The sequence below is a fragment of the Camelus bactrianus genome, chromosome 22, assembly GCF_048773025.1.
Source record: "Camelus bactrianus isolate YW-2024 breed Bactrian camel chromosome 22, ASM4877302v1, whole genome shotgun sequence".
NCBI classification, from domain to species: Eukaryota; Metazoa; Chordata; class Mammalia; order Artiodactyla; family Camelidae; genus Camelus; species Camelus bactrianus.
Window position 1 is genome coordinate 28,641,529 of NC_133560.1, and position 14,860 is coordinate 28,656,388.

The 14,860-nt window shown below is 54.2% G+C and overlaps 1 protein-coding gene across 5 annotated transcripts in view; it reads right to left on the minus strand.

Annotated features, from left to right (window-relative positions):
• The window catches only part of UHRF1 (ubiquitin like with PHD and ring finger domains 1), a 30,279-nt gene that overhangs the window by 11,441 nt on the left and 3,978 nt on the right, over positions 1-14,860 (minus strand). For 4 of the 5 annotated variants that reach the window (XM_074351031.1, XM_074351033.1, XM_074351028.1 and 1 more), the window contains exons 3-9: positions 8,780-9,049; positions 8,084-8,244; positions 5,865-6,080; positions 1,375-1,475; positions 1,112-1,298; positions 359-482; positions 153-260 (exon numbers count right to left, since the gene is read on the minus strand). In XM_074351031.1, coding sequence (XP_074207132.1) covers positions 153-260; positions 359-482; positions 1,112-1,298; positions 1,375-1,475; positions 5,865-6,080; positions 8,084-8,244; positions 8,780-9,049 — 1,167 coding nt within the window. Of the gene's footprint in view, positions 1-152; positions 261-358; positions 483-1,111; positions 1,299-1,374; positions 1,476-5,864; positions 6,081-8,083; positions 8,245-8,779; positions 9,050-9,455; positions 9,795-14,860 lie in introns of those variants that run through there. The other variant, XM_074351032.1, reaches the window with a different exon arrangement.

Here is a 14,860-nt window from a genome sequence, read left to right on the forward strand (position 1 = left end):
ACCCCGACAGCCCAAGTCCGAGCCGCACCATGGCAGGGCCTGGCTTGAGTTCCACCCCTGCCTCCTGCCCTCAGGGTGGCCCTTCCAGTGGAGGGGCTTCTGGAAAGGCAACTCCCATCAGCCGAGCCCCAGGGTCCAGATGTCTCAGGTACCTGGACTCTGAACCTCCACATGGTGCCCACAGGGATGCCTGGGATGGGTCCGTAGTGGTTGGACGGCACAATGGTGCACTCCTTAGTGCGGCCCACGCACGCCATGCCCTGCCGTTCCAAAACAGAGGGGAGGGCCGCGTGAGCGCCTGGAGGAGAGCAGGGAGGGCGGGGAGGGCGGCAGGGGCTCAGGGCCCGGGACCCTTCACCTTGCCCCAGTCCCGCTGCGAGGACGATGTGGCCGACGCCATCTTTGCCTTCTTCTTACTCTCCTTCAGCTTCTCCCCTGCCTGCACAACCTCACTGGAGTCGATCCGGCACTCGGGGCAGTACCTGTGACAACAGGGACATCACCTCCGGCCTTGGCCATGCGCTCCTGCCGGCCTCATGCTGCAGACACAGCCAGCTCCTTCCGGCTCCCTGGGGTCCTGCACAACCCAGCTGGGGTTGACATCAGATAAGAAACCCAGTTCCTCGGTCACATGTGCCACATCTGATGTGCTCAGTAGCCGGGTCTGGCGAGCAGTGGCCGAGGTGGACGGCAGACCCTGACCCCTCTCTGGGGAACTGAAGAGCTTCCCAATGGGGAGTGGAGGCCCAGCCCAGATGGGACAGACACATGGGAAGGTCGACGGCACCTCCTCGCTGCCAGTGACTCAGTTTCCCCATGTCCACAAGGCCGGGGGCAGTGCAAACAGCAGCCACCTCCGTTAGCAGGTGAGGGTCCTTAGACCAGAGCTGAGTGCATCACAATCCTTCCTGCCCCCTGGTGGCAGTCACCAGGACGAGCACAGATGGCATGGTGGCCCAGAGGCCAGCTCCTGCCCATGGAGCCTCCTTCCCTGGGGTCACCCTGGGGCCCAGGCCACGGGAGCCACTTGGGACAGTTCCCTCCCCACTCCCCATGGTCGCAGGGCCACCAGGTGGCAGACCCGTGAGCCCCGTCCCCAGGCCCCGCTCACCACTCCTCCTCGCTGGGGACGCTGGACAGGGGCGGGCACAGGCAGTACGTGTGGAAGGCCATGTCGCACTCATCGCACAGGAGCTGCTTGTCGGGGTCCTGCTTGCCCCCACACAGGTGGCAGGCGCACATGCGGCACGGCTTCTTCTCGTCGTCCTTGCAGTGCTTGCAGGAGGGCCCGCTCTTCCCTGTGCGGGTGGGGAGGCTGGGGTCAGCTCAGGCAGGGCCCCCTGCGCCGCCTGACACCGAGGGGCAGGAACTCACTTCTCATCGGGTTTTCCACCACGGGGCTCCCCTCGCCTGGGCGCTCAATCTTGAAAATTTCGTCCACAAAGGCGATCCGACAGTCATCGATAGAGTGATCCCTGTGGAGGATGAGCCATTAAGACCTCCAAGCAGGCCACCCACCGAGGCGCCGAGAAGGTGCTGCCACCTGCCTCAACACACACTCGGAGCATAGAACACTCCCGCTCCAATTATGCCCGAGGGGAGCCCTGCAGGGCCTATGCGCTCGCTGGGCTACTCCCTGGGCAAGTTCAAGTCCTACTAAACCAGGAACTAAAACCAGGGTTTCATCACCAGATGCATTTCAGAGAATAATTTCTAACCTGCTAGCAGGCAAAAACCATAAAGGTAAAGTCTGATCAAAATAGAAAAACTCCTTCAAGTTAAAATGACCCCAGGGACCAACCCACCACCTCCATCAGATCATCCTACTATCTCATCAGATCAACCTGCCACCTACAGCAGCAACACCCTAGAGAAATCACATTCGAGTCGTGTATAATTTTACATTTTCTAAGAACCACGTTCAAAAAGTAAAAGCAGATGTAATCAATTCGAATGTTTTATGTAACCCAACGTATACAAAATACCATTTCGACATGCAATGTACACTAAAGAATTATTAACAAGCTATTTTACATTCTTTTTCGGCACTAAATCTTTGAAATCCAGTGTGTATTTGACACTCACGGGACATCTGAATGTGTCCTGGCCACATTTCAAGCTCTCCACAGCACGTGTGGCTCATGGCTACGGGACTAAACGGCACAGGTCCAGCCCCGCCCGCCAGTTCACGGGAAACATGCGGACAGGGGAAGAGAGGAAATGACACCACGAGGATGCAGGTGGCAAAGCTCAGACTGGAGATTCTATGGGACAAGTGACCAGGCTTCTCCAACAAGGAAAGGGGGGGAAGAAAGGAAAGGACAGGAAACCTAAAGATAAAAGGGGTTTGTTAGAGACCTATCAACCTGAGATCTGCAGGCACTGCTTAGATCTTAAACAAATGGTTAAAAAAAGAGAGATAATTGGAACACTGAACAATAACTAGATACAAATTAAGGCATTACAGTTAATTTTTATACTGTATAAGGGCAAACTATGTTTCTTTTAAAAGAGTCATTTTAAAAATAAGAAATACAGTCTAAAATATTAACAGATACAACAATTCCACGCTTGGGAGTTATTTCAACAGACGGGGTGGGGAGGCGGGAGAGATGGTCGCAGTCTCAGTTAAAGGAAAATTAAAAGAATTCTTTGCTAGCAGACACACCTTTAAAGAATAAGGAAGGGAGTTCTTCAAAGAGATAGGAAATTATAAAGGTAGGAATCTTGGGAGCAAAAGGAAGAAAAACAAAGCGAGCAGAAATATGGGTACATACAATAGATTATGCTCCTTAAGCGTTTTCTAAATCATATACAATGACTGAAATAAAAATCATGACATCATCTGATACTGAAGACAGTAAGAGAGTGTAAAGGGATGTAAATGGCAGGGAGAGGCCCACACGTCAGTCTAAGTGGTGAAAGAGACAGCAGTCTGTAGTAGGTCTCCATGATAAAATCCAGAGAAACCGCTAAGAAAACTAGACAGCAGCACACCCCAAAAGACTGAATAAATCAAGATAGAATCCTAAAAAATGTCTACACAACCCACAAGGAGGACAGAAAGAGGAAAAGGAAGAAGGAAGAGAGGAAACGAACAGAAAGCAGGTCACAAGGAGGCAGGCTCACGTCCTAACACACCAGTCACCGCCTTCAATAGGAGGGCTCTGAATACGCTTGTCCCTGGAACAACATGAAGTTGAGCTGCATGAGTCCACCTATAGGCTGATGTTTTTCATTAGGAAATACTCAAGGACCACACAATCCCCAGTTGGCTGCATCCTCGGACGGGGACACACAGATACAGAGACCCTCAGACATGGAGGGCTAACTCTAAGTTACACTCAGATTCTTGACTGTGTAGGGCGTCGGTGCCTCTGATTCCCAAGTTGTTCAAGTAGCAATAATGTATGCCCGTTAAAAGGCAGACTGGCAGAGTGGATTTTTTAAAAATGACTCATTGATATCCTGTTTACAAGAATTCCAAATTCAACCATAGAGATTTAAAGTAAAAGGATAAAAAAAGATATACACTGTGTAAACATTTACTTTTTTCAAAAAAAAAAAAAAAGCAATGGGGAGGGTACAGCTCAGTGGTAGGGCACATGCCTAGCATGCACCAGGTCCTGGGTTCAATTCCCAGACCCTCCATCAAAATAAATAAATAAATAAATAAACCTAATTACCTCCCCTCAAAAAACAAACGATTCCCAGGAAATAAAAATAGAATCTAGGTGATAAAATAGGTCTTAAAAAAATTTTAAAAAGCAGGTAAAAGCAGGTATGTCAATACACACACGTGTCTCAGACAAAGTAGACTTCACAGCAAAGAAATTTACTGGAGACAAAAAAAAAAAAAAAAGAAATTTACTGGAGACGAAGAGGGACATTATGTCAGGACCAGGAGACAACCATCCTAAGTGTGTATGCACCAAACAACAGACCCTCACAATTAGGAGGCTGAAAGGAGAAACAGATAAACCCACAGTTACAGCTGGGTACTGCAACACCCCCTCAGCAACTGACAGAAGTACTAGACAGAACATCAGCACGAATTAGATGTGAACAACACAATCAACCAACACGGTCTAAATGATATAAACAGAACAATCCACTCAACAATAGAATACTTTTCTTTTTTTCCAACCAACTGTGAAATATTCACCAAGACAGACCCCATTCAGGGCCAATAAAACAAACCTTGACAAGGACTGTAATCATACAGAGTATGTTCTTTGACCACAACGAAGTCAAACTGGAAATCAACAGCAGAAAGACAATGCAAACCTCAGGAAACACTTGGGAGTTAAACGCCTTTCTCAGGAAGCCAAGAGCCAAAGACGAACCCTCAAAAAAAATTTTAAAAATTGAGAGAACTGAATAAAGAGAAAAATATAACACAGCAAAATACGTGGAAAGCAGTGAAGGTAGTGCTGAGAGGGAAATTTACAGCACTAAATGCTCCTGTTAAAAAAGAGGAAAGGTCTCAGATCAAGAGTCTAAGTTGCTACCTTAAAAAAACTAGGAAAAGAGCAAAATCAACCCAAGGAAATGAAAAGGGAGGAAACTGTAAAGATGAGAGCAGAAGCCAATGACACAGAAAACAAGAAAGCAATATAGAAAAGCAAGGGAAAAAAAGCAGATTATTTTTCAACAATTACATCACAGCACCTTGGCCCGAGGCCCCAGATCTCACCCTTCAATGCCCACATCACCCTCCTCCTGTCTCCCTGCTGCCACACTGCCCCCTGCAGTCGATTCCCTGCTCAGCTGCCAGGGTGATGATTCCAAATCATAGGTGAAGGGCTCCCGTGCCCACAGGCTCTGGTGGCTGCCAGCCACGGAGAATACGCACCACTTCCGCCCTGAACGCCCAGCCAGGGGGAGGCTTCCAGTCTTGAGCCTCCTCCCCCACTGGCCTCCTCCCTAGGCCACAAATGCGCCAAGAATGGTCCTGCCCCAGGGCCTCTGCACCTGCCCGATATCCGTTTCCATACACAATACAATGAGTATCACTCAGCCACAAAAACAGGTTCGTCCTGCAACATGGATGGACCTTGAAGACATGACGCTGAGTGAAAGAAGCCAGATACAAAAGGACAAATCTCCCGTGACCCCACTCAGGAGGTCCCTAGGGTTTTCAAATCCATAGACACAGGAAGAAGACGGTGGGGGAGGGGCTGGGGAGTGAGTGTTTCATGGGGAAAGAGTTGCAGTTTGGGAAGATGAGAAAGTTCTGGAGATGATGGTGGGGAGGGTGGCACAACAATGTGAATGTGCTTAATGCCCCTGAGCTGTGCACTTAGAAATGATTAAGATGGTAAGTTTTCTACCTACAAGCACATACGCAGACACAAGGTAGAACAGGGCTTGGCAAACATCTTCTCCAAGGGGCCAGACAGTAAGTATTTCCAGTTTCCTGGGCCACACGGTCCCTCTCCCAGCCCCCCAGCTCGCCTCTGGTGCCCTCCTAACACGACGCTACCACTGAGAATCAGTAAAGAGATGGGCGTGGCTCTGCGCCAATAAAACTTTACCCATCAAACAGGCGGGGCCACCGCCGCCCGCCTTCACCGAAGCCGAGCGCACCGCCACGTGGGGCGCGTGCAGGCCGGGGAGCAGCGACTTCCCCGGGAAGGAGGGCCGGGGGACAGAGGAGAAGGGAGAATATTAACTGTGTGGCCTCTGGTACTTCCTAGATTTTGCCGCGTCTGGACTTCTCACCTGCTGGCCAAATTCAAAACAACAAAGAAAAGAGAAGGAGGCGGCCTGGGATCTCCGCCCGGGGGCAGAGCCGGCTCCGGGGGCGGGGGAGCGCGGAGCGGCGCCCAGCAGGGCGCGGGGAGCGCGCGAGGCCGGCTCACCCCATCCTGACGTTGGCGTGCAGCTCCCGCACCGTCCGCGTCTCGCGCTTGCGCAGGATCTCCGCGTCGTACCAGAAGCCGCGGTCCTTGGGGTTGTCGGGGTTGTAGTTGAGCATCACCACCTGGCCCACCTCCAGCTCCTGCCACTTGAGGATGTGTCGGGCGCGAGCCCGGACGTCCCGCGAGCTCATCTGGACCACGCCGTCCTCCGGGTAGCTGGAGGGAAAGCCCTGCACTCAGATCCGGGTGCCGGCTGGCCTCCCGCCCTCAACTGGAGATAAAAGCTGGGCAGGGAGGGCCCCATCACAGCAGCCCTCCCCAGTGATCTCATGTGCTGGTGTCGAAAACACAGGTATAGAGACATGTTCCAATTACAGACGGTGCTATGGGTTGAAGTGTATCCTCTAAAAAAGATATGGCGGAGTCCTAAGCCCTGGTACCTGGAGGTGGGAGCTTATTTGGAAACAGGGTTCTTTCAGATGCAGTGAGTTACCATGAGGTCAAACTAGAGTGGGGAGGCCCTAAATCCAGTGACTGGTGTCCTTATAAGAGGAAGGGATGAGATGCAGATGGAGGAGAATGACAGGGCGGAGGCAGAGGCTGGAGTGCTGTGGCCACAAGCCAAGGACTGCCGGCCCCAGTCCAGCCCCAGCGCAAGCTGGAGGAGACAGGAGGACTCTCCCCTCCAGGTTTCAGAAAGGTCACAGCCCTGCCGCCACCTTGGTTTTGGACGTCTGGCCTCCGGAACCGTGAGAATAAACTGCTCAAGGAACCCAGTCTGTGGGGTTTTGTTACAGCGGCCCTAGGTGACTGAGACAGAAGGAAACTTGGGGAGGGAAAAACTTCACTCTTTCCACACACACGTGTTACAAGTGACTTGGGTAGAGGGATATACAGCATCCCATTCATGTAAATACACCCACCGGCTGCTAGGATACAATAGAAACTCAACATTCTGGATAAGCAGCCTCAAAAAAAGCATAAAATAACTGGGCTAAAGGAAACACTCTATCAGGAACAAAGCTAAGGCTCCACTGTGAGGGGGCCAACCCCAAGTCTAACGTGACCAGCTATATCCCCCAGGGCTCATTATTTTTGCTAATAAACCACCAAGAACAAGGGTTGCCAAACTTTTTCTGTAAAGGATCAGATAGTCGATATTTTTCTTGTCAGCTTTGTGAGCTGGAAGGTCTGTTTTGAGTCCTTAAACTCTGCTACTACCACGGACAGCAGTCAGACAGATGTAGGAGAATGGGTGTTGATGTGTTGTGTGTAAATAAAGCTTTATTTACAAAAACAGGCTGGGGCTAGATATGGCCAGAGGGCCAGAGTCTGCAACCCTTGACCCAGGAGAATGGGAATCTGGCACCTACTGTGATTCACTCATCCAAAGACTCCAGTGACTTTTACAGAGCTAAGTTCAGGATGTGCCAGAAGCCGGTGGAGGCAGTAGGGACCCAGCAGAGAACCAGATGAAGCCCCAGTGCTCCAGGGAACTGAGCTCCCTGTGGGCAGGTGTGCTAGCCCTGTTATGGACTGAACTGTATCCCCCTAAATTCAAAGACTGAAGCCTCAACACCCAATGTGACTACTTGGAGATGGGGCCTTTAGGGGGTAATTAAGATTAAATGAGGTCATAAAGGCAGGCCCTACTCTGATGGAGTCGGTGTCCTTATCAGAGGAGGAAGAGACACCAGAGCGCTCTCTCTCCCTCTCTCTGTGCACAGAGGAAAGGCTACGTAAGGACAGGGTGAGAAGACAGCCGTTGACAAGCCAGGAAGAGAGACCTCACCAGAAGCTAACCCTGCTGGCACCTTGATCTTGGACTTCCAGCCTCCAGAATTGTGAGAAAATAAATGTCTAATGCTGAAGCCACCCAGCCCGTGGTATGTTGTTGTGGGTCCTGCTAAGACACCCTCCGTGTTCAGACAGGAACTCCTGGCAGTGAGTGTATCCAGGGAGGGAGAGAGGGCACACATGAGATGCTTTCACACGGTGCTGTGATTAAGATAGGACAGGAAATGGGGGGCCTGCAATCCCGACTGGACGACCAGGGCAGAGTTCTCCCAGGAGGCCCCCAGGGGACTGGCCTCCGTGTGGGTTGGGACCAGGAGGGTGGGACCTCGAATCCTGGTCGTCACCCCCAAGGCAGTTCCAAACTCCAGTCCCTGCGTCTACAGAGACCAGTCCCCAGGCCCGCCCACCCCAGTGAGACTCACTCGTCGTATTTCACGTGATAGACAACGTCGTCCTTGGGCAGCAAGCTGGAGGTGGAGCTGCAGGGTTCGTCCTCGGACGGCACCTTCCTCGTCACCCTGACCACCTGGGCCTCGAACCACGCGCCTGAGTTTGTGTCCCGCGCATCCACATACTCGCCGACCTGCAGGGAAAGCAAGCTCTCACTCGGCCCAGGGAAGGAGCAGGACCGAGAGCCCGCCTTGGCTCCTGGGCCCGGATGCTTCGGGGCTGGGATGCTTCTGCCGCGGCACTGAGAACACCAGGGCCATCCAGGGCACTGTGGGGTTTGAGCAGCATCCCTGGTCCCCATCCCCTCGATGTCAGGCCCCCCCCCCCCCGCCAAGTCATGAGAACTAGATGTTCCCTGGGGGCAGAACCTCCCCTGCCACGTGGCCCAGGGAGGCCAGAACTGCCCATTTTTCCAGAGGAGAGGGGAATCCAGATCTTTCTGGGACATTTCATGATCTTAGAGGGAGGCTGGCAGCAGATCAGAACTCTGATCGCCCCTGTGAAGATGCCTGCAGGCCCAGACAGAGGATCCTGCTTCAGAGGGGTCAGGACGGAATCGCTGAGTGCTTATGCTGCAGCCAAGGAACCCCTCGGAGACAGTCACAGCGGGGGGGGGGGTGCCCAGCCACAGGGCCAGCGGGCGCAGACAGCGGCCGGCAGAGCCCCACCTTGTACAGGCCCAGCTCCGTCTCGTCCCACACGTCTTCATCCGCCTTCCCTTCTGCCTCGTTGGCGGCCTCACCGCTGTTGGAGGACTTGTCGGACTCGCCCTGGCCCAGGCAGCAGCCGGAGTCCGTGTCCGAGAGCTCCGAATCCCGCTCCTTGCTGCTGCTGCTGCTGCAGCTGCCAGGGGGCAGCACCAGGCTCTGCCGGACCAGGAGCTGGATGGTGTCATTGATGCGAACGTCATAGTCAAACAGAGTGTGGCCGTCCTCCATCTGTAGGGACACGGGACAAGGTCACCAGACACAGGGCACACACCTGCCAAATGCAGGGCACAGGCCAGGGGCAAAGGAGCGAATCTGCCCTCGTGGAGGCTGGCCTGGAACAGACCCGCCCACTCCTGGGGGTGCCCAGTCACCCTTTCCTCAGGGTCCCGAGGCCTTCTCAGTGAGGACTCCTGCTGTCACACACCACATCCGGGGACATTTTAATATTTTATGTATTTTGACACTTTTGTCACAGTAAACGTGCCTCAGTGGTTCTCCTTTTTCTTTTTTTTTTTGTCAAGACAGGGTAGGGGTGCTAGGGATGGCCCCCACAGAGAGTGACCCAGCCTGATGTCCTAAGTGCCAGGAGGAGAAGCCCTGGCCCGCATGAACGGAAGGACGCGTGCACCCTCACCTGCCTCGGGTTCCTTGTAAGGCTCCAGCTCGCACCTCATCCTCAGGCGGCTCCTCCGATCCAGAACTCCACCCCTCTCCATTAACTTCTTTATCCTAATTCCACCCAGGCAAGGACCCGGGAGCTGGCAGGGCTCTACAATCTGTGCCCAGGCTGACTCATCTGACTTGTGAAGGAGTCTGTCTTCTGAGCCACATTCCCTTTGGCACAAAAGGCACTGGGGAGTTACCTTTTATTAGAAACTGCCCCAGGGCACTCTGCCAACATCCAACTAGGACCCTCCTGAAATTCTGCACCATCCAAATGCCCCTAAGGCAGGCTCTGCCCTGCACTGGGATGTCTGGGGATCACTCGTCACTGGGGGGGGGGGGGCGCGCCATCATGAACACTGCGGGGATGGGGTGAGCAGCATCCCTGCCCCCACCCTCCACATGCTGGGAGCACCCCTAGTGGTAACAACAAACCCTATCCTCAGACCTCGCCCAGTGTCCCCTGGGGCAGAACGATCTGATTCAGAAGCAGCCCCTAAACAAAAGGATACACAAAAGATCAACTTTCCCTCCAGTCCCAACTTTTAACCAAAAGCTGTCGGTTCAAAGGTCTGATTACCATTAACATGCAAACAGCACCAGGGGTCTCAGTGAGGGAAGTTCCAGACGAGGTCCTTTCGGTGCAGTGGGTTTTGTTCATCTTTATTCATCACAAACCTGGGCATCTGATGGCTGGGGACCCCACTCCCCTGAAACGCACATCTGAACACATCAACACTTGCTTGCAACTGCAGGGCCCCTCCGAAACCCACCCTGGACAGTGAGCCTCCGATGTGCCCAGCACTGCCCAGGTGCCACAGGGGCCCAGGGAGTGAGGCAGCACCAGCCCTCCAACACGGGGCAGACCCAGGACAGGCATGACAGCAGGGGGAGGTGACACCCGTGGTCACAGCTGCATGAGGCCCAGCAGCCCAAGGGCGGACAACCCAGGGACCACTGATGGATGAGTGGATCGGCCCCACGTGGTCCTCCTCACACTGGGATGTTACTCATCCCCAAAAAGGAGAGAAGCACTGACACTCGCTCCCACATGGGTAGACCTTGAGGACATGATGCTCAGTGAGAGAACCAGATACAAAAGGACAAATATTGTCTGATTCCACTCACAGATGGTCCCTAGAAGAGTCACATCACAGAGACAGGAAGTGGACCTGTGATGGGGGAGGGGAGGAGGGGAGTGATAGACAAAAGGTGTGGGGTTTCCTTGGGAGGTGATGAAAATGTCCCCAAATTGACGGTGGTGACAGTTGCACATCTCCAAGAAAATACCGAAAACCAGTGAACTGCACACTTTAAATGGGTAAATTGTGTGGTATGTGCTTTCTATCTCAATACTGATTTTTTTTAAAAAAAGAAGCTGATACAAAAAGGCTACACACTGTATGATTCTGACTATAGGATGTTCTGGAAAAGACAAAACTACGGAGACAGTAAACAGACCAGTGGCTGCCAGGAAGTGGAGGGAGGGAGGGCGGGAGGGCGGGATGAGCAGGCAGAGCACCGAGGACTTTAGGGCAGTGACACAATTCTGTGTGACGCTGTAATGGTGGAGACGCGTCGTCAGACGTCCATCCAGTCCCACAGGACGTACACCACCAAAAGCGAGCCCAAGTGTACCCCATGGGTTCTGGGTGACGACAACATGTCAAGGTAAGTTTCTCAGTTGTACCAACTGCACTATCTGGCGGGGACAGGTGTGAACAGCGGGGGTGGGGGCTGGGGCTGGGGGCGGGGGCGTACGGGAAATCTCTACACCTTCCTCCTCATTTTGCTGTGAACCTAATAAACTTTATCTTTTAGAGCATTTAACAACAAAAAAAAAAAAAAGGAGAAAGGCAAGTGTCCCCAGCATCCCTATGACGAGGAAACCAGCAGAGAGCAGGCCGAGTGTTATTAAAAAGGATGACCAAGACCCTGGCACCTGGTGCCCAGCACCTCTATGGCCAGCAGGGTGTGGAGCATCCTCCCTGGCCCTACTCACTCGATGCCAGGAGCACCCCCAACCCCGGGTCGTGACAACTGCAGGTATCCTCGGTGTCCCCAGGGGGGCTGAACCGCCCCCAGTGAGAACCACTAAGCCGGGGACCCTCCGTGTACCTGAGGGACAGCTACACGGGCGCTCACAGTGGGCTCCCAGCTGCGTTATCTGCAAGCAGAACCTGTGGCCTGTTCCTACAAAGGCACGCTGCACAGCTGCACGTGACAGCTAAACGCAGGCAAGTAGATGTGTCTCCCACACACGTCAAGGGAAGTGAGGGTGACTTCAGATGGGAATAAACCAAGCCACTGGAGCGAGGACAGGCAGTGGGAGAGAGCCGCAGTCAGGAGGGAGCAAGCAGTCGGACTTCTGCTTTACAAAGAGCACCGGGACAGAGGGAAATGGGAGACAGGGCAGCAGAGCTAAGGGAGGAGGCACCAGAATGGCAGCTGGGGGTGTGCAGGTGCGAGAAAGAAAGGGTCAGGACAGGCCAGCACTGAAGGCAGCAGCTGCACATCCACCCCGCTCCTCCCTTCTGGTATTTTCCACCCACGACGCAGTCTGTGCTGGGTCAGGAAGCTGGGCTGACAGGCTCCCCTCCAGGTGCAAAGACACAGATGGAATGCAAGCGGGGTGCACCAGGCAGGGAAGGGGGCTTGGGCTGGGCCAGGCTGGCCCTGGGCTCCATCTCCAGGACAGAATGCACAAGTTGGTCTGGCTGCTTCCTAAGGCCACTTCAGGAACATTTCAGAAGGGCCTCACGGTTGGCAGGAAGAAGCTTGCACAACGGCGCGCTATCCCCAACCCTGCTCGCCCAGAGCTGTGCTTACATGGTCAGGAAGCAGGGGGGGCGGGAGGTAGAGGACAGGGCCCAGGTGAACGGACGGAACATGCTGATTCTGGGTCCTTTCCTCCTAAAATTCCAACTGAGGCTTAGTGGCATTAATAAAAGCTATACAAACTGAACAACAGGCGAGCTATGCCTCAGGTTGGCAGTTCGCATGTTAAAATTAAACTTGCAGCAAAAATCCCATGTAACCAAAATTCCCGGTTAAAACTCCTCCCATTGCCTGTAGTAAAACAGACACATGGCTGGGGCCCAGTGACTCCAGTATAAAGGCAAAACTGCCCACGGCACTCAGACCACATCTGCCTTTTGATCCGGGTGTGCTTCCTGGACATTCGGGTCTCTGGGCCCCGCGCACGCATGAAGTGAAACACAGACCACAGAACAACAAAGCTGCTCGTTGCTCCGGGAAGCCTGGAATTGGAGCTCCTCCGCCCACAGTTCCTGCCCACCTCTGCCCGCTCAGGACACCGTCAGGGACAGGGATGCTCTCAGAGTGCTGCCCAGAGGCAGGAGCACAGGAAATAAGCACCGCTGGGGCCAGCAAGGGGTGGTTCTCCGGCTTGGAGGGGCCGTAAATCAGATAGCAGGACCTCCACCCCCACTGGGGACGGGCAGGCGGTGTCGAGGAGGGCCCGAGAGCCGGGCTTGGAGAGAAAGGAAGTGAGACGCTGAGCTACCTCCTTTCCTGAGGGTGCAGCCCCAGCCCCCACCTTCCCGTCGAGGCCCCAGGCCTCCACAGAAACCTGGGGTGCAGGCCAGATCGATGGACAGACAGGAGAATAGAAAAGGCGTGACGCAGGATCTTGGCCATGGGGGAGGGACACACTTCCTGCTGGGGGTGGGGCAGGCGGAGCGCGCAGCACCTCAAGGACAAGCTCGGCCCCTCTTTACCCCCCAGCTGGTCAAGGACAGAGGACTGATCGGTCCTGACAAGTGAACTCTGCCCTTTGACCCCGCTGGGCCACAGCAGAGAATAAGCCCTGGAGCAGCACTGTGGGGGCCTGGGAGCCCCAGGCTGTGGTGTGGGGACATCATGATGTATGTCACTGGCTGCTTTCAGCTTCGGGGGCCCGCAGGAGCGCAGCGCTCACAAGCTGCAAGGGAACCAGCGTGCTTCCACAGACTGCTAACTCTCCCTAGCTTCCAGTTTCTGATATGACAAGAAGTGACAGGTGTGATCCCCATGCCCAGAGGCTTTGGGATCCCCTATCACTTTGGAGGGTAGAAAGGGGTCCTGAGACCCAACAAAGTGAGCGCCTGCGCCCTGGGGACGCAGTCCAACATATCCCAGGGCAGCCCACTCTGACAGTACAACCTGGACACACCACCCTGGGAGGAAGCTCGGATGTAAGTGCCACACTCCAGCCTGCAGGACAGTTCTCACCGCCCGTCTTATAAATACAGTTTTACTGGGGCTTGAATCGGACCACGCCTACTCATCTGCGCTCTGTTCTGTCCGGAGCTTTCGGGGGCAGACTTTCAAAGACTCTGGTATGGATTAGACATTACCTTACCGCGCAGGACAGACTGCAAGGCTGGCAAACGGTGACCCCGGGTCCTTAACAGAAAGGGTTTGCTAATCCCTGACCTAGAGGGTGTGCCTCCAGCTGGGAGCTCGGTGGGGGGGGGGGAAGGGACCTCCCCCCTCACACAGCCTGAAAGACCGGTCTCAATGAGGGGGCTGTTTGCTGCCTGACCCTGTCCTTTGGGAAAACAGGGGCAAGCACTCAGGAAAGGCCAACCAAGCAGGGACATCTGGTGGGGCGCTATGACATGACCCTCGAAAGGCCATTCCAACTCGTCTTTCAGGCCTTAACACAGCCTCTTGCTGTTTTCCTAAAATAAATTATCTACTAAGTAATTAGTTCTCTCAACTGGGAGCACTTGGCCATGTCTTTGTGGTCGTTACAGCTAGGGGAAGGGGAGGCTCCTGGCATTAAGTGGGAGGGGCCGGGGACACTGCTCCCCATCCCACAGCGCCATCCTCCCGCACCCAGGACAGCCCCAGAGGATGATCTGGCCCGGATGTCAGCTGTGCTGGGGGACGCCCTGCGCTGAATGATACACCGTGAGCCAGACCCCCCACTGCATCCATGACCTCACTGAATTCTCATCATGGGCACGTGTTGGGTCCACAATTAGCCCCATCTGATGGGAAAGCAGAGAGACCAAGACCGTCCCTGGCCAGACACCTGGCAAGATTTTGTAAAATCCAAGCTGTCTACCTGAGTGCATTGAAGGCACCACAAATGACAGCTACTGTTATTTTTATGGACAGCCAAAAAAAAAAAAAAAAGACACCAGATGCCTCCCACCCTCGCCCAGGCTGGGCCTGCGGCCCGGAGTCCCTTCCCCCATCCGGCTCCCTGCATTTCCGCCGACCGAGCAACATAACCGCCAACCTATTCAGCCTGAACAAGCTGGCGGAGGAGCCCTCCCATATCCTGAAGAAAGTCTCAACTCTGTTCTGCTTTATCGGCTCAGGTGACCTCACCGCAGACCTTGGACTGCAATGCCACGTTTCTTT